This window comes from Fukomys damarensis, unplaced genomic scaffold, assembly GCF_012274545.1.
Source record: "Fukomys damarensis isolate Sample0158 unplaced genomic scaffold, DMR_v1.0_HiC HiC_scaffold_1, whole genome shotgun sequence".
Lineage (NCBI taxonomy): Eukaryota > Metazoa > Chordata > Mammalia > Rodentia > Bathyergidae > Fukomys > Fukomys damarensis.
In genome coordinates, this window is record NW_022900913.1 from 28,696,757 (window position 1) to 28,723,886 (window position 27,130).

At 32.5% G+C, this 27,130-nt stretch overlaps 1 protein-coding gene and 1 pseudogene across 2 annotated transcripts in view; one reads left to right on the forward strand and one right to left on the reverse strand.

The window, feature by feature from the left end:
* The window catches only part of Nipbl (NIPBL cohesin loading factor), a 101,514-nt gene that overhangs the window by 57,822 nt on the left and 16,562 nt on the right, over positions 1-27,130 (forward strand). For both annotated transcript variants that reach the window (XM_010605480.1, XM_010605481.3), the window contains exons 21-37: positions 414-496; positions 1,896-2,028; positions 2,816-2,959; positions 7,548-7,637; positions 9,269-9,483; positions 9,601-9,703; positions 10,313-10,411; positions 10,511-10,657; positions 12,675-12,809; positions 13,492-13,590; positions 14,485-14,538; positions 19,410-19,518; positions 20,961-21,097; positions 24,992-25,132; positions 25,312-25,405; positions 25,874-26,028; positions 26,614-26,704. In XM_010605480.1, coding sequence (XP_010603782.1) covers positions 414-496; positions 1,896-2,028; positions 2,816-2,959; positions 7,548-7,637; positions 9,269-9,483; positions 9,601-9,703; positions 10,313-10,411; positions 10,511-10,657; positions 12,675-12,809; positions 13,492-13,590; positions 14,485-14,538; positions 19,410-19,518; positions 20,961-21,097; positions 24,992-25,132; positions 25,312-25,405; positions 25,874-26,028; positions 26,614-26,704 — 2,029 coding nt within the window. The remainder of the gene's footprint in view (positions 1-413; positions 497-1,895; positions 2,029-2,815; positions 2,960-7,547; positions 7,638-9,268; positions 9,484-9,600; positions 9,704-10,312; positions 10,412-10,510; positions 10,658-12,674; positions 12,810-13,491; positions 13,591-14,484; positions 14,539-19,409; positions 19,519-20,960; positions 21,098-24,991; positions 25,133-25,311; positions 25,406-25,873; positions 26,029-26,613; positions 26,705-27,130) is intronic.
* Positions 4,177-4,977, reverse strand: LOC104849165 (annotated as a pseudogene).

The following is a 27,130-nucleotide window of genomic DNA, read 5'->3' on the forward strand; positions in this document are numbered from 1 at the left end:
AAAAAAAAAAAAAAAAAAGAATGCAGTGCTGTGTTGTTTTGTTGTTTTGTGACCATGGAAACTCAGGGCCTTCACACTGAGCTATATCTCTAGCCTTTTTCTTATTTTGTATTTTGAGACAAAGTCTTACTAAGTCACTAAGTTGCTTCAGCTGGGCTCAAACCTGTGATCCTCTTGCCTCAGCTTCTCAGGGTTCTGGGATGTTACACCTGTGCTCCACCATGGCTGAATTTTTTTTTTATAGAATTTTGAAGTGTTTAGTGTACTAATAGTGTTTTCTGTATTTTTATTTTTAAAATAATTAAATATTTAGTATTTAAATGTATTACCTCTATTCAATAGTAACATGGCAGTAGCAACTGAACTAATTTGTTGATTACTTCCTACATCTTTATGATTGCTCCTTATTCCAGGTTGACCAAGATGTTGTCATTACTAACTCCTATGAAACAGCTATGAGAACAGCCCAAAATTTTCTTTCCATCTTCCTTAAAAAGTGAGTGAAATTAACATAAATCTCATTTTTATTTTCCACACTACAGAAAACAGTTTATTTTGTAAAAAGATTAAACTAGGTTTCTGCCATAATCTTAACGTTGAACTTGTCTTCTTGGTCCTTAATTTCCTGTTCTTCAAAAGGAAAGAAGGGAATGGAATTAATATGTGAAAATGAAAAATAATGGAAGCAAAGTCTTTGTAGATAGGGAGGGATGTCAGGGCAATGGGGTAAAAATAAGAACCAAGATTGATTATGTAGAGGTACAAATTTCCAACACTGAATGTCCTTATATTGTAAACGTTAAATTTACCAATAACATTAATTTTTAAAAAATAATAAGGCAGTGAGAAGGCAGGGATTTAGCTCAGGGGTACTGCAGCTGCCTCATCGGTGCAAGGTCTAAAGTTCAATCCCTGGTACCAAAATAATAAGAAAAGGCAGTAAGAATATTTTAAAAATCTAATTTCTATGAATATGCTTATGTTTCACTCCAAATACTAAAGTACTGGATTTAAGTCATATAACTTTTCTTCACTGGATTTTGTAGTATTTTACTTGAATAAAAATGTTTATGAAGGGAGATTAGTTGATCTTTATGAGAATTTATTAATGTCTAGAAAGGAAGTCAGTCATTTTTCAAAAGATATTATACTTGCTAGTTACTTATATTTGCTTAATTACTTTTCTCATTTTTGAGATAGAAATACCTGACACCCAAAATTATAGGAGGAAAGGCTCACAGTTTGTAGAGGTTTCAGTTCATAATCAGCTGGTTCCAAGGTGGAGTGGCATGGCAGAGGGGCATCGCGGAAGAGAAACAGTTCATGGCGAGCAGAAAGGCAACAAAGCAGCAAAGTAGCAGGCAGCAAGCAACCACAGAAACCCTCCTTCTGTCCCTAATATTCTATTAAGATTGCACACACTTAGGTCAGGTAGCATGCACACCCAAGGTGGGCCTTCTCATTATCCACACTTAGAACTATGCCAAGCCAGTTTAGTTATCACACATCCTTAATCCCAGCCTCACACACTCTGGATCCAGCAACCTCTGAAAATCCCCACCTGTAACTAACTGCATGGGACTTTGAGAGGACATCATCCAGATACAAGCCATAACAGGAATAATGTTAATATTAGTTAACAAGTTCACAAGCACAAGGTCCCGAGTTTGATCCCTGGTCAAAAAAAAAAAAAAAAAATACACACACACAAATGAATTCTCTACAATTGAGGGACACTGCAGTTTGAAAAATAGATATATTTTATACCATATTTTAATGTACTCACATGCCTTGTTACTATGCAGAAGAAAGAAATCTTAGTTAACAAATTATCAGTCATGTCAGTAGGCATGTCATCTAAATTGACATCCTCTTCCTTGTTTGTCTTTGAACAGATGTGGTAGTAAACAGGGTGAAGAAGATTACAGACCTCTCTTTGAAAATTTTGTTCAAGACCTACTTTCTACAGTCAATAAGCCAGAATGGCCAGCTGCTGAACTACTCCTTAGTTTGTTAGGGAGACTGTTGGTAAGAGTATAGCATTTAAAGATTATTAGATTACTAGAAGACAACATAATGAGGATGTACTCTGATTCACAGATGATGAATTCTTTAAAAATGTGTAAGGAAATATGAACATTGCATCTCTATTTTTGCATGTGCATAAGTGTAAACTATATTTTCATACCTTGTAGAAATGTTTAAAATGTTGTGAATTTTAGTACTTTCATTACATAAGAAACAATGCTTTGAGTTTTTTATTTGGTTTGGTTTGGCTTGGTTTTGGGGGTGTTATATTGTTTAAAATACCTCAGCAGTGAGATATAAATAATAGTTATGCATTTCAAAGCATGAAGCTGACTGAACCTTTGGTCATGTAAGAATATTTCTAAAACTATAGTACTTTTTAGTCCTTATGTAATACATTTGGTAAATGGAAAGAATTATTATTTCTCTTTATTTTTAAACTACATTTGGATTTATATAATGCAAATTGTTGCAACACTTTTGAGACTTTTTGTGGACTTCTGAAATTATGATGTTTCCTAGGCATCAGAATTCCACCCTAGGAAATTCTTACTTAGTAATACCCCATTTTGTACATAAGAGTGGAGCCTATTTCAGAAAGTGACTATGTTAATAAAGTAATTTAACCTATAATTTTTTAGTAAATAAAAATGTTCAATTTCCATAAATATAAAAGGCAAGAAAAAGAAAGTTTAAATTACAATAGTAGCTTTGGAATTTATACGATGAATTTCTATTTAAAATGTTATTATAAATCTGTTAAATATAAAACTATTTTGATGTTTAGGTTCATCAATTCAGTAACAAGTCAACAGAAATGGCTTTAAGAGTAGCATCTCTTGATTATCTTGGAACTGTTGCTGCAAGACTGAGGAAAGATGCTGTTACAAGCAAAATGGATCAAGGGTCTATTGAGAGAATTTTAAAGCAGGTATTGAGAGGATTAAAACTGTGGAACTGCATAAAGTTCAATGACATATAAATCCTCAGTTTATTTTCTTTTCTGAACTACTCTTGTGCGTGCTTGATACTATTTATATTTGGTTCCCCTGGGGATGTAGCTCTGAGGTAGAGTGCTTGCCTAGTATGTTCAAAGGCAAGAGTCGAATCACCAACATCACTAAAACAAAACTTAAGCTCTGTTTGATTTTTAACATTAAGTAATTTTATTTAAATCTTTGGTTTACTGAGATACTGTTTTAGCATGCCCAGATTGCTTTGTGCCTTTGAATGTTTTATATCTTTTTTATATTGGAGAGGAGCAGAGTAGTCTTCGTATTAATATTCATTTTGGAAAAAGTATTTTATTACTTCGTATACACTTTTTTTTTTTTAAGTATGGATGGGGTGTTAACAGTTCTGTCATAAACAGCTCCTTTTTTCCATTTTCTTTCTTTTGTTCTTGAGTCCATGTTGGTAGAAATGCATATAATTTTTTTTTACTATACTTTGTGTTTTGAAATAATTTCAAATAATTTCTAGAAAAGTTGTAAGAATAGTACAAACATAACTGCCATATATTCAAGTTCCTTAATTGTTGACAATCTGTGACATTTCTCTTTCAAACTATACATTTGTGGGCCAGGGATTTAGCTCAGTGGTTCCTCCACCTGCTTTGTAAGGTCTTTTTTGGTACTCCCCAAAAAAACCAAACTGTACATTTGTGTATCTGTTTATGCACTTTTTTTGTTTCATTTTGTCAAATGTTTTATTGAGTGTAGACGTCTGGAGTACTGTAAAACATGCATTATCTGTAAATTCAAAAAGGAGCAAGCCACATTGTCTTCTGTCAGATGTGTCAGGCTTGGCATACATGATGGTGATTAATGAAGTATCATGAGAGTAATATAGTTCTTGAAAAGCCTCTACAATTTGAAGTAAGGTCTTAATCATATGAAAAGCAAGGTTGTTCACATAACTGCTTTGTAGAAGATTTCCATTAACCCAACTTTATTTGTTCCTTCGGTTTTCAGAAATTTTAATTTTAAAAAAATACACCTTTTGGAAGTTGTATGTTTATCTCAGCAATATCTAAAATTTTTTATTTCTCTTTATGTGGGGGGCAGGGTTTGGTGTACTGGGGATCGAACTTGGGACCTTGTGCTTGCAAGGCAGGCGGCAGAACAACTGAGCTAAATTCCTGGCCCTTTATTTCTTTTTTGGTTGCTGAGGTGTATTACATGTGAAGAAGATAATATCTCCATCTTCAACAATATAATTTCTGCCTTGTATTTTCTAGTTGCCTTAAGTGCATTTTCAGAACCTTCCTCTTTAAAAATCTTCATATTTCATTAATTCAGCCATAATAAATCCCTTTTTAAAATCTGTGTGAATCTTTCCTGCAGCCTTAGGAGCCTTTGTCCCTTTCCTAATGGTCCGTGCATGTACTTCATCTGGGCCTGCAGTGAAAAAGTATTTTAGTTGGAGTGCTGTAAACCCAGCCTTGATGATCTTTGGCAAAGCACTCTGTGTCATGTTCGCTTCCAGATGCGTCTCTCTCCTCAGCACTTAATTCTTGCAACTTGAGTTCCAAGGCCCCACTAAAAGGAATGACCAACGCACCTGGGTCTAGTTGTCTACCCACTCTTTAATTTTTATGAACCACTTGTTTTTCTTTCTAAAATAGTCTTTTTTGGAAAGATTAACCAAGTAGACCATTGGTTTCAAAGTCAAAAGTAAGTGCTTATTCAACACTTCATTCCTTTGTCATTCCAATGATGATAGAAGTGAACAGGTTTCTTTTGATCTGTAACCCAGGATTTGACTTTGCACATTGTGTCATATTCAGGTTTTAGTTTTTTATCTCCTCTCGCAGCCATATTTTCTAGTTTATTTATAATGGACCCAATCATTTCCTCATCTTTAAGCTGAGCTCTTCATGAATTATTTCTATATCTCGAATGGGATCTATACTTCTTCAACATGGGTGATATCATCATCTTCAAAAGCATATGTTAGATGAAAGATCCCACCACTGGCACTAATATGAGATAAAAAGCCATTTCCCCAGCCCTGCCCATTGTGAGCTACTTTTACAAGGCCCACAATATCCACTACATTTAGAAAGGCAGGAATTTTGCTTGATGGTTTGTGATACTGGCAAAGAAAGTCAAATCTTTTGTCTGACACAGGAACTCTGCTGTCATTAGGATCAGTAGTGCAGAATGGAAACTTATCAGCTGAAGCCTGACTATTCATTAATATATTAAAGAAGATAGATTTCCCAATATTTGGCAATCCAACAATACCAATTTTCAGTGAGGTTCCAAATCTTCCAATGACTTGGGGGTGGTTTAATTCCATCACCTCCCTTTTGCGGGGGGGCATCATGTTCCTGAAGGACTCAACACGGTGTCCCAGGCAGCAGCAGGAGACTAGTCCTTCCGACAGCCAGAGTTGAGAGCGCTGAGCCATGGCGGGGGCCTTACGCACATTTTTTTTTCCTCTTCGAGTTTATTGGTACATTTTAGGTATACAGTACAGTTACATTCATTATTGGGATCTTTTACCTTTACATTTCAGGTCTTAGTTCTCAGTTTTTCCCCTTGTCCCTGCCCTCCCTTCACCCCTCCTCCCCTCCCCCTTTACAAACACTTCATTTCCATTTATACTCCTAAGTGAAATAAATAAGTCACATATGTGTAAATACCAAATAGTTTCTTATAATAGTGCATAAGATCCTAATGATAAAATGGACAATGTGAAATAGGAAGAAAGGGGCTAAAGGTGTAGGGAAAGTGGGAAGGGTAGAGGAAAGCTAATAAGGGAAAATAAAAAAATATGAGAAAGTGAAAAAATGGTAATGAAGTGCTTACGCACATTTTAAAAAAATCTTTTCTAAACTCTTTGTAATTCCCCACTGCCCTCTGAAGTCACAGTGGTTTTCAAGATGTGATTCCTAGAGCAAAGCAGCACCGACATTGACTTGTTTCTCATTAGAAATGTAAATTCTTAGAAATTTCCCTGAATCTAGTGAGTCAGAAATTCTGGAAGTGGGGCAATAGGTTTAACAAGCCCTTCAGGTTGATTGTGACGAAGTTTGAAAACCACTGTGTAAATAGTTCTGCAAACAGAAGTTCTTACTGTAAATATCCATAGTGTAACTATCAAAAGCAAAAAATTAACATAATACTTTCTGTTCTGTTTAGTAGATCGTAATCATTTGCCATTACCATTTTAATGTTCAAATTGTCCCAGGTTTAACAAAGTCCCATTAAGCTGGCTTTTGTGTCTTTTTGATGCATTATCATTTTTCTCTGAAAATTTTCTTACTTTTTGGCACCATAAAGTATTTCAGGGATATCTTAACTTTCTCTCCCCAAGCCTGGGTTGCAATCAGCCATTTCACCAAAGAATTTTGATTGTTTTATTAGGAAGCGATAATGTAGAGACCAAGCTGTAAGTAGTATGTGACCTTTGTTTGTTTGTTTTGTTTATGAGTCCTAAGGAATTAAACCCAGTTGTGGAGCATGATATTCAAGTTCTCTACCACTGACCTTCACTATTTCTTAGTTATCCTGGGACCTCTTATACCACATATCACTGTGTAGGTTGTACAACCCAAGGGGAAGAATCATTTTTAAATATTTTGGGAGCTTTTAACACAGAATTCCCAATTATTTTTAGACGTGTACAGTGTACCAGTTCACAGTGCTCTGACAAATTTCTGCTTGCTTCATCATGCTCCTAGAAAATGGATTTTAAAAATACCTTCACTTTCTTTTTAGATAGAATCTATTCTTAACTGTATGTTTGGCATTTCACATGGTAAAGCTAGAAGTTTAACTGTGAAAATGAGTGTTAATTCGCCATTCTAGCTCTATAATTCTTTTGTTTGTTTGTTTTTTGGTACCTGGGATAGAACTCAGGACCTTGCACTTGCAAGGCAGGTGCAGTACCACTGAGCTAAATCCCCAGTCTTGTAATTCTTGATAGAACCTAAAGAGTCAGTCTCTTTCTGCATCCAGGTAGGGAAACAGATTCCCCACTGTATACATGAAATAAAGTAGTATTTTAATGTTAATTATAAAAAATTTCCCCTCCATAGTGTTCTTTTTGAATAGTATCTTTTATATATATTAATTCAAGTGATACGTTTCCATTAACTAGATTGTTTGCCTTTTTTTTTTTCCAAACAAAGCCACTAGTAAGACCTTCTTGCCTCTCAGGAGTAAGCATATTGTTACAATAATTTAAGTCAGCTACCTATGAGCTTTTAAAGAGAAAGAAGGCATATTTTATAAAAATAAGACAATCCTAGGGCCAGAGATTTAGCCCAGTGGTTCCGCCACTTGTTTCATAGGCATAAGGTCCTGAGTTCGATCCCTGGTACCAAAAAAACAAGATAACCCCAGCTACCAATTTATATTTTTCAGAAATCATATTTCCTGTTTTTCCCTTTTAGTTTGCTGTATTTTCATTTTTAATTTATTTCTTCTCAGATTTGTCTTTATACCTAGATAATTTATTAAAACATACTAGTAATATCTCTTTTGCTTCTTATTTTATTTATTCTGTAGGTTTCAGGAGGAGAAGATGAAATCCAACAATTGCAGAAAGCATTGCTTGATTACTTAGATGAGAATACAGAAACTGATCCTTCACTAGTGGTAAGATTTTTTTTTCTCCTTTTTTATTTTAATTGAGACTAAAAGAAAATTGGAAGTTAGCATGAAGAGGAAATTTTGTTTGGAATATTGATTGACAGATGATCTAGTCAAAAAAGAATGATTTTAGGTTCATTTCTTTTACATGGAATTCTCGTTACAGATATTGTGATATACTGAACTTGTGTGATAAGAGAAGTATTTGGTAATGTTTTATGAGTTATCTTTGAATCTAGTCTAAGTAATTGATATAGTGAGTATGGGTCACAAGGCATATAGATGATCTGTTAATATATTAAAAACTCCCATTTGTAATATATGATTATTTTTAAATATAATCCCTAGCTCTGTGTTATATATATAATATAATGTATCCAAGTATTAGTATTATAGATCATGTATAAAATTTGTAAGCTGTGTTAGAGAATAATATACATATATATTTTATGTTTTTACTGATGGGATGGGCAATTAAAAGAGATTGGAAACTAAATTATTTCAGCCAATTATTGCAGGTATTTAATCTGTATTCATGAAACAGATTTATAGGTGTACCTCAGTTTTAAACTATTTTAGTGATAATTCACCTACAAAAATAAGGATTTGAAAACAGAGGGAGTCTTTTACCTTCAGCATTTTATTGATTTATTCTTAATTTTTTAGTTGACCCTTAATCTGTGTTATTTTATGTGTGCTAAGTCTTTGGTTAAATGGTTGGTAGCAGTATTCTATCCTTAATACAATTGTGTTTATTAAGTTATCTTTTGACATTAGTATAAATATTTTAACAAAAGTATATATAGTAAATTTTCCATCATCTGGAATACTCCACATTTTTTAGTTTTCCTAAAATCTATTTATATCTGACAGTTGTTTTAAAGTAACCTGTAAATGTTTACGTTCTTTTTTTCCCCCTTAAATTCTTTTATTGGTACATTTTAGGTATACAGCACAGTTGCATTTAACATTGGGAACTTGTACCTTTGCATGATGCATCTTGGTTCTTATTTTTCCCCATTTCCCTGCCCTCCCTTCAACTCCTATCCCTCCCTATTTGCAAAGACTTTGTTTCTGTTTTTTTCCTTTTCTCATATTTTTTCCTTTCCCTTCTTTCCTTTCCCCTACCCCTCCCATTTCCCCTACCCCTTTGCAACTTTTCTTCCTATTTCATATTATCAATTATTCATTTTAATCCTTATTTCCATTTTCAGTTTCTCACACTAGAATAACTTTGGTATTTACACATGTGACCTCTTTACTTCACTTAATAGTATGCCTTCATTGTGCATCTATTTAGCTATAAATGGATGTTTCTTGTTCTTTATGGCTGAGTTGTACTCCCATTTATTTTTTAAAAAACATACATTTTCTTTATCCAGTCTCCAGTTGCTGGCACTTGGGCTGTTTGTTGTTTGGAAACTTTAGCTATTATAAACTGTGCTGCTCTAAACATGGGTGCGCATATATCATTGTGGTTTGATTCTTTTACTTCTTTTGGGAAGATACCAAGCAGAGGAATAGCTGGGTCAAATGGAACCTCTAATCCTAGTTTCTTGATTGTAAGCACCCTAACTTTACTGATGAATTGGAAATGTTAATTTCATTAAGTTCAAATTTATCTAATTTCTTTCCAGTTTTCTCGTAAATTCTATATAGCCCAGTGGTTCCGTGATACAACTCTAGAAACAGAAAAGGCAATGAAATCGCAAAAGGATGAAGAATCATCTGAAGGAACACATCATGCAAAAGAAGTTGAGACAACTGGTCAAATTATGCATCGAGCCGAAAACCGGAAAAAGTTTCTTAGAAGCATTATCAAAACCACACCTTCTCAGTTCAGCACACTAAAGTAAGATCCAGAATGAAAATGTATTAGATAGACAGACAGACGGACAGACAGACAGATAATCTTTGATATCTATTTACCAAAAATAAATAAGTACAATTTAATGACTTTTTGTTGCAGGATGAACTCTGATACTGTGGACTATGATGATGCTTGTTTGATTGTTCGATACTTGGCCTCTATGAGGCCCTTTGCCCAGAGCTTCGATATTTATTTGACACAGGTAAGAGCAGCCAGAATTCCTTATATGATGTTGTTGATTTTTCTTTATGGATGCTTATAGAATACTGTATGATATTTATTATTGATCATAGCTATTTAAAAAATCATAAAAGTAGCATGTTCCCTTGTTCTATATGTCCTTTACATATTGATTCTTGTCTCACAGATAAATCTATCTATATTTAAATAGATAGATCTATGTAGATATATATATAGATAGATATCTGTATGAATACACACATACAGTATATGGTATAAGTAGAGTGACATTGTAAAAATAAATTACTCAGTTATCAGGTCATATTTAAATGATGCTATGTATAGTTGGTTAAAGATACACAGCATAAGTTTTTAGTAAAGCTATAGGTTCTTGAAAAGAAAACAGCAATATATTTGAGAATGCCAAGATAAAGGAAAGGCCTTAAAATGCAGAATACCTCACTTACGACATGCAGTAACCTTTAAGTTAAAGTAAGGTAATGGATCTTTTTCTCACTTACATATAAAACAAAAGGAAGTAAATATTGGTTACTTTATACACTTTCATGCTATGTTTTGTTGGATTTTATGTATTCAAAATTTTATGAAAATGTCAATGTTTCCTTGGCAGATACTACGAGTTCTTGGTGAAAATGCAATTGCTGTTCGAACAAAAGCCATGAAGTGTTTATCTGAGGTTGTTGCTGTAGACCCCAGTATTCTAGCAAGGGTAAAAAGAGCAAAATAATTCCTCTTAGTTGTGTTTTTTAGTCAAATTAAAATATTGGCTCAATTTAATATAAAGCACTTTTTTTTCCTTTTTCTTTAGCTTGATATGCAGCGAGGAGTTCATGGACGGTTGATGGATAACTCCACCAGTGTTCGCGAAGCAGCAGTAGAATTACTAGGTCGATTTGTCCTTTGTCGACCTCAGCTTGCTGAACAGTATTATGATATGCTGATTGAAAGAATATTGGTATTTTTCCCATTTTTTATAATGATTCATGAGTATAGTGCCTTTTGAGTATTGTATCTTATTTTAAAATGTTAGGCCAGGGTAAGCACAACAGAAATAAGTTCATGAACTGAGGTACCACTATATATATATATGTAATTTATATATTTATACTGCCTAACCTAAAGAAGGGTATGTTTCCAAGAGATGTATTGCTCAATATCATAAAGCAAATCATAGGCAAAAACTAAATTCCTATTTCCATTTGTAATAAGTGATAGGAATTAATAATTATTTTGACAGATTAAGAGTAATTATATATGTATTTATATGAACAAAACTTTTTTTTTTGTAACAGAGATCAAATTTAGGACCCTTGTGCATGTGAGGCAGAAACTGCCATTGGGCTAAATCCCCAGCCCCAAAAAATAATTATTTTAATGAAAAGTAAAGAACATTGGTATTAAGAATATTTTTTAAGATTTTTTTTTTAAAATATGATTCCTTAAAGCTGAATTATGACAAGCTTGGATTACCTACAAGTTAAGCAAGGAAGTTATTTGAGGTTTAAAGCAAACTTAAGACTTGTTCTAAGATACTTTTTTCTTGTATGTCATAAATTCTCGAAGAAAGCATTGACATAGGAGAAATAACCATAGACTCTTCTCAATGTCCAGTTGGAGACATATTGACTTCTTACAGAACTCAGTACACATGCATTTGTGCACAAGATTTAGATATTCCTATGAAAACAAGCTTTTCATTACCATTTAGCATATCACAATATTTGTGTGACTCAGACTTAAAATTTTCAGCCTCACCTAGGCATAGAATCTTCACTGAAAAATGAACAACTTAGGAACAGGCAGAAAAATGTTTTCTTTTTAGTGCTTCAGTTTTTTTTTTTAAGAGTAAATGATTTTGGGTGGGGGATTTAGCTCAGTGGTGCTGCTGCCCTCCTCACAAGTACAAGGTCCTGAGTTCAATCCTCAGTACCAAAAAAAACGAGTGAATGATGTAGCTGGGTGTGGTGGTTCATACCTGTAATCCTAGAATTTTGGAAGCTGAGGCAGGAGGATCACAACAAGTTTGAGACCAACCTGGGCTACATAGTAAGTTCAAGACCAGCCTGAACTACATAGCAAGATCCTGTCTCCAAAAAAAAGTGAAGTATATAATTAGCATGATTCTCAGATAGCTAGTGAACTATAACAGTTAATCCTCCTGCCAGAATGTCCTGAAATGTTTGAAGGAACACTAAACTGAAAATTGAAATTTGGTAATTTTACAAGGTTAGATACCTGATGTTTTTATGTACTTTAAAAATTCTTCAATATGAAATTTTATAAGGTTAAAAATAATAATAAGGAACACTCAGTACTCACCTGCATATTTCACTTACATGTTTTGCTAAATTGTTTTAAATTCAGTTATAAATATTACTATGTTTCCAAACAATACTTCAGTTCATAGTACCACAAAATATACTGCTTTGTATAAATAAAACCATTATCTTACTCAACTAAGTCAATACTCCATAATATCATTTAATAACCAGTTTGTATACAAATTCTCCATTTGTTCTATTTATTTTCCGGTCTTTTCTTTTTCTTTCTTTTTTCCCCCAAAAACATTAAAATTTAATCGTACATTGCATTTAGGGATCATTTCTTAGAATTGAAGATTATTCTTTTACTCTTCTATACATTTTCCCCATGACACTGACTGATTTAAAAGACCAGGAGTTATTTTTTACCCCCAGGGTTTTAATTGTTCTTTTGTTTCTTCCATTTCTTGAAAGCCATAAGTTAATGTCAGAGGTTTTAAATATTTTTCTTGAGTAAATATTATGGATACTTCATATTCTGTTTATGTGCCATACACTACTCTAAAAGTTTTATGTTTATTATCACATTTAATTCTGACAAGATTATTTTCTAGTTTTGTGTCCAGTGGTAAATTATTTCATTTTATTAAACTTCATACACTTTAAGCATTTCAGTTTGTCTAACACTTGAAAATAACTTTCTATTTTTAGGATACTGGTATCAGTGTAAGGAAAAGAGTAATAAAAATTCTAAGAGACATCTGTATTGAACAACCGACATTTCCAAAAATTACAGAAATGTGTGTAAAAATGATTCGCAGAGTCAATGATGAAGAAGGCATTAAGGTAAGATGAAACAGTATAAAGGTTATTTTTCATTAATATTTGAAATAATTTAAATATTGATTTATGTCATTGTAAACATTGCATTCTGTCCAAAAAGTTTATCATCACATTGAAATTATTTTGATTTTCAAATGGTGTGTGCTAGGTTTTCTAAGTTAGAAAGTAAATACTTTAACAGTTGAGTGCTGAGTTCATTACTAATTTGATTTTCTTTTTTAAGTTTAATAAACACTGTAAAAACAATAAAACTTTTTAAAATTTGATCAACATCAAAGAAACAAAGAATATATGTGCTACCACAAGTTTGAGGTCAGATAAAGTATCAACCAAATTATTCAGGTATTTTATAGTCTTTAGAAACTAATTGTGTCGGGCTTTGTTTGTTTGTTATTGGGGGAAGTACTGGAAATTGAACCCAGGGCCTTCGCACAATGAGCTACATCCCCAGCCCTTTTTATTTGTGACAGAGTCTCACTAAATTTCCCAGGTAAAACTTGAACTTGAAATCCTCCTGCCATAACCTCCCAAAATACTTGGAATATAGACTTGTGCCACAGTGCCTAGCAATTGGTGATTTTAGTTGTGAGGAAATTTATACCAGAAACTACTAGGAATTTGTGTTTTGGACCTTAATGAAAATTTGTCATATTTGTTGTAGTTAATTTGAATTTTTTTCTTCTAGAAATTGGTAAATGAAACATTCCAAAAACTGTGGTTTACTCCAACTCCACACAATGACAAAGAAGCAATGACAAGGAAAATTTTAAACATCACTGATGTGGTAAGAAGAGCAGCGACAAGTTTTAGGGTCACTGTGGGTGCAAACCTAGTTGAGCCTACTTTGTTTTATAAAGGAGGAGAGATGATGTGAATGAGATGTTTGGTTGCATCTTAAGATTTAATACTGCTTTCTTAACTTTATATTTCTGGTGTTTCTCAAGGGATACAAGAAAGATGGGGGTTGATGTTTCCACATAGCCCAAATTCTTGGCATTCACCAGTGTAAACACTGATATTGAGGTCCTGGTCCTTCTACAGAGTAAAAGAATATATATAAGTATCCCGTGGGCAACAACCTGCAAATGCACAATAATTTCTCTTTTTAAGCAAATAAGAATTGAAATTAGTTTTATTATACATACAAACTATCATTTGTTTGATCAAGAGTACTTTCTATTCTTGGAGAAATTTTATAAACTCAATTACATGATCATTCTACATTTCCACTGATAAAGTCTACCATCTGAAAAGATTGAGAGAGTATTTTTGTTTTAAATTGTTTGGACCTTTCATGTTTTTCTTGTGTGATTTAAGTTATTTTTCAAAATTTGGTACCATGTTAATCTTCAGTATATTAAGCTAATTTCTTTATTGTCTTGCAAGTTATTTTTGGAATGAAATCCTGTAACATTAACAAATTCTTTTACTGAAAAAAATAATGTACTTTTAAAATAAAATCTTTTTTCTTTTTTTTTTTTTGGTACTGGGAATCAAACTTGGGACCATGTGCTTGTAAGGCAGGCAGTGGAACCACTGAGCTAAATCCCCAGCCCAAAAATAAAATCTTTACCTCAAAAAACTTAAGGAATGTGCTTTAGACTATACAGAATAGCAAAAGTATATTTTTAAAAGCCAATTTCTACCTTTGATAGTTTCTTTACCTTTTCACTCTTAGGTCGCAGCATGCAGAGATACAGGATATGACTGGTTTGAGCAGCTTCTTCAAAATGTGAGTATTTTGACATCTCATAATACGAAATTTAATAGATGGTCAGGTCTTCACAGAGTTTACAATTTTAGAATACCTTTTCCATTCTTTCTGAAATATTTGCCTTTGGTATTAGAAATTTATTGCAGTATGTTAACCTGAATGTTTTTATTCATTTTTCTACTTAATAAATGCCTCAGTTGATTCTTTTAAAAGTTTTCTGAATCACTAATTAAAATTCTTTCTTCCCTTTCTCCCAAATATTTTTTCTTATTCCTTTAATCTGAGACTGAGATTTATTAAAAAAATACTGATTGCATTAAATGTATAATTACAATATTTGTCATGTTATAAAATACATAGAATTTCCTTCAGTAGTACAAGATTAAACAAGAGTGTGTTTTTAAAGCTTCATGAATGGAAATACTTATTCTTAAAAATTTTTAATTTATTTCAGAAAATTTCAACTAAAAGTTTTCATTACTCAGCTTCAAAAGTTAACAGCATTTCCTGAGTCTTATTTCACCTATCCTTACGTCATCTTTGAGGGGGGCATTTGCTGTAATATTTACAGTAGTACTCAGACCTTATGTCACTCTACCCATAAACAAGTTAGTTCCTATCTTTAGTAGATAATGACAGGATATAATCTCTATCAAGATAAATAACAACATGTTATTCCCTGTACCTGGTGTCTATTCAAGTGTTCGCTTTTTGCCAGCTATCTCAAAAATGTATTTATGATTTGCTTTGGTTGACATAGCCCTTAGGTCTTTCAGTCAGTAGTAGTTGGCCCTTTCCCTCCTTTTTTGTGCCACTTGTGTGTTTTCCTACAGATTGTCCCATGTCTGGATTTCATTGATCTCTTCTAGGATTGCTGAAGTTGTTGTTCTACTTACCTTTTTTCCTGTAAATATTGTGTTAGATCTGGAGGCTTAATAAGATCAAATTAGATTTTTAGGATAGGGGACACAAATACTTCATAGGTGTTATTGAATGTTCTTGAATCACATCAAGCGTATAATATCTATCCTATTTTTAGTGAGTAAAGAGTATTCATAGTTTTAAATTGAGTTTATCTGTATGTTTGAAATGTTCATAAAACTATTAATAATGGTATAAAAAAAGTACCTGTGTCATTTAGAATTTGGTACCTTAAAGGAGGGAAAGAGAATGAAAAAAGAATTATGTTATATGCATGTAACAAGTTGCTACAATAAATGTAATCATTATGTATTGCAAACATACTAATAAAAATTTAAAAATATTACTTTCCTAAAAAGCTAGACAGTATTTATGCAGCATTTTTAGCAAAAATAAAAATATATTTAAAATCAAAATATAAAATACATATTAAAAAGATTTTTTAAGAGCAAACCATATTTTATTACTAATACTTTTATGTACCTTATTATTCACATTGTGAGTGCACATCTAGTCTCTGATTAACATTAAATGGGAAGAAATAATCATTTTAGAGGACACAAAAAAATTGATACCCTTGAATAATAACATAATAAACATAAATCACAAATTCCTTAATTTGACAGAGAATAAACTACAAAATTAAAATGAAAAGCATGTAAAACAAAAAACTTAAAAGATATTCTCAAAATCAGAAACAAAAAAAAAAATCACATCAAAGTGATTATAAAATATATGTAGTAATATAAAGACAAGCTAAAAATACACCAATTTGGAAAAGTCAGAGTATTGACTTGCCTTATAAGTTCAGAACTTAATTTTATGTAGATTAATGGAGCTTTACACTTTTAGGAGAAAATAATAGATGAATATATTTGTGGCCTTTGGGTAGGGAATGATTTGAACAAGTCACAAAACTAGTCTGGGCATGTTGGCGCACACCTTTAATCCCAGCACTGAAGCTGAGGCAGAAGGATTGCCACAAGTTCAAGACCAGCCTGGGCACCATAGTGAGTTCAAACCCAATCTGTACTATATAGCAAGACCCTGTCTCAAAACAAGTCACAAAACCATTAACCTTAAATGATTGATAAATTTCACTATCTTAACGTAAAAGACATCTTAATGAAAGCCTGGCATGGTAGCTCACATTTATTATACTCGCACTTGGGGAGGCTAAAGCAGAAGGGTGGCAAGTGTGAGCAATTTAACAACATAATAAGACCCTGACTGTGGATGTATGAAGCTCAAAGCAAAGGCCGTAGGTTCAATCACTACTATGAAAAGGAAGGTGTTACAGGTCACAAGCATAAAAGGATATTTCACGTACATGTAGCCAACAAAAGATTAGTACTGAGAATATATAAAGAGCTCCTCTTCTACAAACCAATGTAAGAGTCCCCAAGTAGGAAAATAGAAGAAATTTGTAAATAATGTTTTATAAAGGAAATAGTTCATATGGCCTTATAAGGTATTCACCCTCCTCAAAGTATGAGAAATAGAAATCAAAACCATATTTTGTGCCATTGGATTGACAAAAAACAGAGAAACAATAACAAGTAATAGAAAAGAGATGGATCATTTAGTATTTAACACTGCTAATAACTAAAAAAATACTGCCTAACCTGAAAATCCTAAATCCAAAATCTTAAAACTTTTGAGCACTAAAATAATTCCACAAGTGGAAAATTTCATGCCTGACCTCATATGACAGCTTGCAGGTAAAATTCAGGCATACTGAAATTACCTTCAGAATGAAATATAAGGTGTATATAAAACATAAAAGAATTTTAAGTTTAGAGTTGGTTTCCAGCCGCAAGATAATTTACTATGTATGTGCAGATATTCCAAAACCCAAAATACTTCTAGCCTCAAGCGTTTCAGATAAGAGATACTTAACCTATGTATCAGTGAAAATAATTATTTCATAAGGTTATCTAGAAGATATATATCATCTACGTATCATATATATAAGGTTGAGTATACTGTGATTCAACAGTTCTACTCCAAGGTGTATACAAGAGAATCTTGTACATGAAAGAATTGTGTCATAGAGTGCAATATTGTACCACAGTGAAAGTGAATAAAATATAGCTACATGAAATTACCTGGATTATATTTAGTGGCACAATGTTGAATGAAAATATAAGTACCAGAAGACTACATCATCAAATACAGTACTTTTTTTGAAAGTTGAAAAAAAATCAAAGAAAATTATAATAAGCAGTATATATACCTAACATATTTCTTTAAGCAAGGAGATGAATTAAAAAATTCTTGAGAGTAAACAGGAAGACAGACTAACACAAGGAGCATATTGGGAAATACAAGTGTTGGAAATACTGTTCTTGGATTGGATTCCTCATTATTTATACTTAGAAAATGCATATGCTAGTTAGTGGTGATAGTATACACTATCACCAAATTAATTATTTTGTGTATACCTCAGATGTTGGAGAGGAAAAAGAAAAAACATGAATGAAGAGATACTTTCTATACTTGACAAAAAAACACCAAACTAGAATGTGATATTGATAGTTGCCTAAGGAAATTGTGAAGTAGGACAAGGAAAATTGAGTTGTAGTGTGGAACAAGAGGAATTTGCAGAGTCAAACCTAAACTAAAGCTATCTGCTTTATTTTTTTTTAACTGGAAAAGTAGTATTGTGTATGTTACATTATTCTGGTTGTAGTTGGTTATTTTAATTATGCATCTTGAAGTAAAAGTTTAAATTTGTGCCAAACTAGCCATATGTGTTTGATAAATTTTAAACTAATCTGAATTTTAAATTTTACCCGATTTTAGCCAGGAATTATGGTTCACACCTGTAATCCCAGCTCTTAGGAGGCTGAGGCAGGAGAATCACCATGAGTACCAGGCCAGCCTGGCAACATGGAGGGACCCTGTCTTTTTAAAAATAATTAATTTTAATTTTTCACACTGAACTCATTTATTAGCCAGTTGTGACTCAAGGCAGCCATATTGGACAGTACAAATCTAGAAAGTTCATGTTATTGTAGGAAGTTACATCTGACAGCACTGGAAGTCTTCACAGATCTCAAATGCAAGTTTGATTTCTTTGAAATCCCCAGAATTATATTATCTAATCAATATTAGCAAAAAAAAAATACACTTTAAAGGATTTTTCCATTGACCTATAGTTATGAAAGATTTAATTGGTTTTATTTTTTACTATAATTACAATGACCTCTGGTCCCATCTCATTATTCATAGTACTTTATAACCATTGTTTGTTAATTTAGCAACAAATAACAGAAATCTACCCTTATGTTTTACAGTTGCGAAATTTAAGGAGTAGTTCATATATAGTTACAGTTAGAAATTCTTTTAAATAATTGAACTAGTATTCAGTGATACTCTGCTTTTGTTTGGAGTAAGGAAAAAAGGAAGTTCATCATTCCTGTATCTCATCACCTGTGATTCTACAGACAGTACTTTAAATGCTTCATACTGAAGTTGTTTGAAAATATTTGTAAATTATTGGCTTATAAGATTTTTTTTCATTAAATTTATTGGTACTTTTTTGGTATACAGTACAGTTACATTCATCATTGGGATCTTGTACCTTTACATAATGTACCTTGGTTCCTGTTTTTTCCCCATATCCCTGCCCTCCCTACACCCCCCTCCACTCCTCCCTACTTACAAAGACTTTGTTTCCATTTTTTCCTTTTCTCATATTTCTTCTTTTCCCTTCTTTCCTTCCCCCAACCCCTCCCACTTTCCCTATCCAGTCTATAAGATATTTTTAAATATGCCATGTTTTTGTTTGTGTATTATTTGCACTCTCACTATTCCAGTGTTAATTAACAGGTTGGAAAGTATTGTATAGTGGACACACATAATGTGTTTATATTAGTACTGCCTAATGAATTAGTACCGCCTAATTACACTCAGGTTTTTTTTTTGTTGTTGTTGTTGTTGTTTTAATGTATATACATATATAGTTGTTGAAGTCTGAAGAGGATTCCTCATATAAACCTGTGAAGAAAGCTTGTACTCAACTTGTTGATAACCTAGTCGAGCACATTCTTAAATATGAGGAATCTCTAGCTGGTAAGACATTTTATAGATTGATCCTTAAGTTGATTTTTATATTTTAAAATATTTTGGGTACATTTCTCATTCTTGCCTGTGAGTCTGCTTGCCTAATAATTAACTATTTCACTGTGTAGTGAAATTTCTTTTGCATTATTTGAATAGCTGTATGATATCACATTTTAGATTATATCGTTAGGGTTGACTAGAGCAGTGTAACAAAAACATAGGCCTTATCTTTCTACATATCTTTGAGCAGCATATACTTTTAGATGTTATATTGAACAGAAATAAAAGTAACTCTGGGACTAATATGTATTTAGTGAATGGCACTCGGCACAAAATTTGTTATCTTAAATCATACAAATTTTCTCTCAAAATGAAATTATTTTAACTTACAAAAATTTTTTTAGCTCAGTGGTGCTGTTGCCTGCCTCACAAGTTCAGGGTCCTGAGTTTGACCTACGGTATAAAAAAAAATGTAGGGCCAGGGATTTGGCTCAGTGGTTCCACCACCTGCCTCACAAGTTCAAGGGCCGGAGTTCAATCCCCAGTACCAAAAAAAAAATTTTAGAAGATGAGTATTTCATCTCTAATATTGTTTATTATACTTCTACAAAATTATCCTAATCTTAAACTAGAAATCTGTTAAAGTTTTTAAAATACAAATTCTTTAATTTTTTAATATTAGTAAATCACATTTACCAGTCACCTGAAATTGTTCCTTAACTATAGAAAAATATAAATATCTTTTTATAGTTTTTTCTCTTTAACTTTTTAAAAATCCTTGTTCTATTCTTCATTTTGTCCAAACTAGATTTTAGTAGTGGTTTTGTTTTTTAATGTTAAGAAGTTGCCAAGCTCTTCTAAAAGTTAATTTCTTTGCTAAAAACCAGTCTGTCTGAACATTTTTCTCTCACCTGAACAGTATTTGTTTAACATAGCATTGGTCTATCTTCTCCACCCTTTTCATTTGTCATTCTGATTTTTTTTAACATTCTTAAACAACAGCATCTTTCTTTTCCTTGGTGTACTTAAACATATTACCTTAGCTAAATTGTTTTCATCCTTCCTTTGCTAACATACTTCCATCCATTTTTAATACATAACTAACACTATCTTTATTCCAAAAGGATCATCCCTGAACTTCACAACTTCCATTTTACTTTTTAAGTTGTCCTTAGTGTGAAGCATAACTTTCAAAGTGAGTCCTCTTTGTCCTTTATCTTTAATATTTGTAGTTTCTATAACAGAAAAGAAAAAAAAAGAAATGCAGAAAGTCCAGTAGCATAAGAAATACAAATCCATTTTATTAGCCCTATACTGAATCTATTCAGCAGATAATACTGAGTTACATTATATATATATATTTTACTGAGTAGCATAATATTATATTGAGTAACATGTATAATTTCCATTGCTTTACCATATTTTAGTATCTTATTTCTTTGTTTTTCCAGACTCTGACAATAAAGGTGTGAATTCTGGAAGATTGGTAGCTTGCATAACCACTTTGTTCTTGTTCAGCAAAATAAGACCCCAGCTCATGGTTAAGCATGCCATGACTATGCAGCCATACCTTACCACTAAATGTAGTGTAAGTATAGAGGTGTCCTATTTTTCTGTCTTACATAAAACACATAGTATTTTAAATTTAGAATTTACATTCTCACTGACAACAAAGATTGTCATTTGCTGAAATATATGTTACTGATTTGCAGCAAATTATGTACAAACATCCATTTTCTGATGCATCATAAGTAAAATTCAGGCTCTAATGTGAATTAATCGGATTTTTTGTCTATGAGAAACTGTATTTTGAATTCTAAACCTAATACTTGCTTGGCATTTCTAATATATTTTTTACTAGAGCAATATAGTGAATGATATTATTTTAAGTTAATATTAAAATACTGTATTTTCCTAAAATAAGGTGTGAGAATAAAACATTACTTAAGTAAAATAATCTAGCAAATAAAGTGAGATTTAAAATATATATATATATAATCAGCGTAGTTACATGGTTGAACAAACCATGTACTTAGTTTTGAAATATTCTAAAAACTTTCAAATGTAGGGCCGGGGATTTAGCTCAGTGGTTTCACCACCTGCCTTGCAAGCACAAGGACCCAAGTTTGATCCCCGGTACCAAAAAAAAAAATCTTACAAATGTAAATTATTTTTCACATATTGTATTCCCAGTGTTTCTAAAGAACTAATTTTAACTGTACTATAGTTATTTTGCTGCTATCATCAGATATTTTAGACTTCTAAATTACAAGTTGTAGATAGAAACTTCAGATTTGCTAGGAAAACTTAAAGAACTAAAAAGAGAGTAACAGAGAATAAAAAATACATGAAAGTAACATATATTACTTCTAAGACACCCATTGCATCTTTAATGCTTGTATTAGATCCAGAAATAAATTGATACTCAGTGGCCAGTAATAGCTTATGTTTATTAAAAACAGTTTTAAAGCAGAATCACTTTTAAGACATTGCGTACATTTTTATGTATGTATAGACACAAAGTTCTTATTTACTTTATGCATCTATAACTGTAGACACAAAAATAGGTTTATTAAAAATTATAATATTCATCCACTATGCATATGTGCTAATCTGACACAACTTGGGTTTTTTGTTGGAGGATGGTTTGTTTGCTTTTGTTTTTGCAGTCCTTAGATCAGACCTAGGTTCTTTGCTGATGTTAGGCAAACGCTTTACCTGCTGATCTATACCCCAGGCCCCTAATTTCTTTCTTTTTTTTTTTTTATTTTGAGACAGTCTCGCTATGTAGTTCATACTGGCCTTGAACTCATAGTGATCCTCCTGCCTCAGCCTCCCAAGTACTGTGATTACAGGCAGGTGCCACCATGCCTGAACTTTGGCCCCTAATTTATTCTTTGAAATGGTTATATATTATCAATCCCCTGGATGTCCCATGATTATTATTTTTAATCATTTCCCTGTTTGGCAAGTATTTATATTATTTTTCATTGATTGCCACTACATACAGTTCCTTAATAAACATAAATAAATATTTATGTTAGCTTTACATCATTGTGACAAAATACCTTACACAACTTAAGAAAAAAATTATTTTGGCTCATGATTTTAGAGGTTTCAATTCGTGGTCATTTAGCCCTATTGCTTTTGAGTACTGTAGTGAGGTAGCACCTCATGGAATAGTGAAAGAAGCTGCTTCATGCCAGCCAAGAAGCAAAGAGAGAAGAAAGAGCTAACATGGTCTCTATATCCCCTTAAAGGGCATCCCAGTGACCTTCCTTCCTTGCACAAGACCCCACCTACTACAAGTTCTCTCACTTCCCATGCACCTCCAGCTGCTGACCAAAGCCTTCAACACATGGGCCTTTGGTGGACATTTAAGATCCAAACCATAACACTATTCATATACATTTAAACTGCTGCTTTCATTATGTTGGAACAAATTCTTAGAAATGGACTTGCTAGATTGAGAGAATATTGTCTTTGGGGAGGGGAGGTATTGGATAGATCTTGCTAGATTACTGATGGAAAACTATATATGACTATCGATGTCATTTTTGTACTCTTTGCTAGTCTAATTGGTATAAAAGCATAATCATTGTTGCTTCAAGTTCCTTTAATGACTGCCAAGGAGATTGAATATCATTCTTGATACTGAACAATAGGATTTGTTTTTCTGTGACTTGACTTTTTGTATAATCTTCATATCTTGGGCCGGGGATTAAGCTCAGTGGTGCCATGCCTGCCTCACAAACACAAGGTCCTGCATTTGATCCCCAGTACTGAGAGGGGAAAAAAAAACCATAACCTTCGTATCTTTTACCCATTTTGTCTGTGAATTTTGGGCATTCAGATTTTGAAAATTCTGTAATTTAAATATTTTAGCTAATATTAAACCACTTTACATTATATTCATTTCAACTATTATATTCTTCTGCTCTTTTCTTTCATGATCTCCATCATTTTTAAATTTTTCTTTTAGATTTTAAGATATTTTGTTTACCTGATTGTCCAGGACATTATTTAAAAAGAATATTCAGAAAATACTACCAGCATTTTATAAATATAATATTAAGAGTAGCTCTCTAGGGCCAGGGTTTTAGTTCAGTAATTCCGCCACCTGCCTCCCCAAGTGCAGGGCCCCAAGTTTGATCCTCAGTACCCCCCCCAAAAAAAAAGAATGGTTCTCTAACTTACTTTATCCAACAAAAATTCTTCTGATCCCCAGACCTGCTTTGACCCATTCCCTTTTCTTAAAGGGGTTGGGATGGGAGATAAGAAAAACGACAGAATTTCTTTGTTATTTAGAAGAAAATGTTCATCTTATCTTTTAAAAGTTATTTATTTAATTCTCTGGGGATACTGGTAAGAAAAGTGAGTTAAGGTAGGAAAGTTTTTAACCAGTGAAACAGTAAGTGCAAAAAGTCCGAAATTAGTAGTACTAATCTTTTGCTAAAAGTGAAGAATGGTAAATTGGCTAAATTAAAAAATATATTGCAAAACTTACTCCACACAAAGACTAGTAGCTTGTTTTTGGAAGAGAAACTAGGTGAATGGAAGGCAGATGCTTAAATCTTTTAGTACCTTTTGATTTTCTTAATGTCTCATCATTTTTTTAAATGCACTTAGGTTTTTTATTTTAATATTTAAATTTAAAATAAGACTTATGCCAGTTCTGGCATTATATATTTATCATTTTTAAAATAATATGTCATATTATTATATATATATATATCATTAAAAAATAAATACAGACTGGGGACATAGCTCAGGACATAGTGCCTGCCTCGCAAGCACGAGGTCCTGTATTCAATCCCCAGTTCAATAAATAAATAGATAGACAGCCTCATAGATGAGAGTAGATTACAATTTTTTAAAAAAACATAGGATTTCTCAACCTCAGCATTAACAGGACTGAGTTAGTTACTCATTATTATTAGAAACTACTCTTTCGTTATAGGGTGTTTAGCAGCATTCCTGGCCTCTCTCCACTAAATGCCAACTGCACCCTTCAAAGCTGTGAAAACCAGACATATCTCCAGACATTGCCAGATTCTCCTAGGCAGGCAGTGGAGAGCAAATTCATCCCCAATTGAGAACTACTGGTTTAAGATACTCTAGTTTGAAAAACACTAATCCTAAACACTATACTAGTCTTTGTAGAATATTCTAATATTTAAATTCTTTTCTTTAGAATTGACTTGTGTTTCATTTTATGAAAAAATAATAACAACTTTAGTATTGTAATTTAGTGACCCCAGTGCCTTATGGTTAGAGGCAGAGCTAGAATCTACATTCTTGATACTGTTTCTGATGCTGTTTCTTCCTTACCTAAAAAAGAAAAGCTCCTTTCTCTTAGACTTTTTCTCCTTAACTGAAATTTTGCATATATAATAATAGCCTAACTGCTCTCAAATTCATAGGTATGTATAGTTTCTTCTTATGTTTGAATATATATGTAACATTAATTTTATTCTTACAGACACAAAATGATTTCATGGTTATCTGCAATGTTGCAAAAATCCTAGAACTAGTCGTGCCACTCATGGAGCATCCAAGTGAAACTTTCCTTGCCACTATTGAAGAAGATCTTATGAAGCTTATCATCAAATATGGCATGACTGTAAGCTGTTTCTGTATTAATTAGTATATAATTTACAAATGATAACTTGTAAAATATTATATGTCAAAATTAAGTTGCAATGTATTTTATTATATTTTTAAAATAAGTGTATATAAAAAGGAAATTTTTTAAATATATTTTACTTGTACCTAAGCAATAACATCATCTATATCTTTTAGGTAGTACAGCATTGTGTGAGCTGTCTTGGGGCTGTTGTAAATAAAGTGACACAGAATTTTAAATTTGTGTGGGCCTGTTTCAATAGATACTATGGTAAGTTCACTTCCTTGGCCTTAAAACAGTGACTGTTCTTTCTGATCCACACTCAAAAGCAATATTTTTATTATCTCTTATATTCCCTTAAGAAATCACTATGATAATTTCAGAAATTTATCTTCTTATAAGTAATAGCTGGTAAACATTCTGCCCGCCATATAAACTAGAATTTAAGGGGTTTGGTTTTTGTTTTTGTTTTGGTACCAGGGATCCAACTTGGGTCCTTGTGCTTGCGAGGCAGGTGGTGGAACCACTGAGTTAAATCCCCGGCCCTTAAGGTTTTTGTTTTTGTTTTTTTTTAATGTGAATTATTTTGTCCTGAAAGGAGAGTACCCATGACTAGATATATTTCATACTTAGAAACATTAGTAAAATAAATTAAAACTCATTAGTAGTGATTACTTGAACATTATATATTCAAGGATAGAGGGTTTGTTACAAATAAATATTACTTATGTTTATCAGGTGCCATTTCAAAATTAAAAAGTCAACACCAAGAGGACCCAAATAACACTTCACTTCTAACAAACAAACCAGCACTTCTTAGATCCCTTTTCACTGTTGGAGCACTATGTCGGCATTTTGATTTTGATCTGGAAGATTTTAAAGGCAACAGTAAGGTAAAGATCATATGTTACTTAGTATCCTGTAAAACTAGTCCTAGGTGATCCTGTAAGCTAAGAATGACTACAGTGACCCAGGTTGAACTGTTTGTAATTGGTCTGTGACAAACTTTGAGGTTTCCATCACCATTTATTTATTTTTTAATTAATTTTATTGGTACATGTAAGGTATACAATACAGTGACATTCATTGTTGGAAAATTCCATCACCAGTTATGTCAGCTCTTTAGTAGTAGGCACAGTATTTAAAGCAATAGGTTTTTTTTTTTTTTTCCAATTTTCTCAATAAAGGGAACAATGCATTTATTTACATTGTGGCACAAGCTTCTTTGTCATAGTCTGATATTTTTTTTGCTACTATTCTAAAATAAATAGAATTAGTGATTTTTTTTATCCTTCAATGTTTGGAATCAACCCAGAGCCTTGCACATGCTAGGTAAGTGCTGTACCACTGAACTACATTCCTAGCCCAGTGTGTTTTTTTTTCCCCTTGATAAAAATTAGACATTTTTCCCCCAATATTTGAAAATTGGTCTAAATTATTCATTTTGAATATTTCACCATGGGTTTTTTCCCCCTTAGGTTAACATAAAGGATAAAGTACTTGAACTGCTGATGTATTTTACAAAACATTCAGATGAAGAAGTGCAAACAAAAGCCATCATTGGCCTAGGTAAGTTAAGGCTTTCTTTGTAGCTTTTAACTCCTTTAGGTCTAGAGTAAACTTTTTAAGTACTGTGAGTCTTAGTTGTTGGTTTATTTAAGTGTTTCTGTTGGCAATAGAATCTGGTGTGTGGAAAGGAATAGAATTTAAAATACCTGGATTCCATTCTTGCCTCATCCAGTGATTTTCTGGGAGTTCTTGAGCAAGCAGTTCAACTTTGTAGTTCATCACAATAATCATAATACCATCTCTTTCAATCCCCCAGTACCAAAATTATCATCTCTAGCCAGGGATTTAGCTCAGTGGCTCTGCCACCTGCTTTGTAAGTGCAAGGTCCTGAGTTTGATACCTGGTACAAAAAAAAAAAAAGAATACCATCTCTTACCCTGACTTCCTAGGATTTTTTTTTTTTTTTTTTTTTTTTTTTTTTTTTTT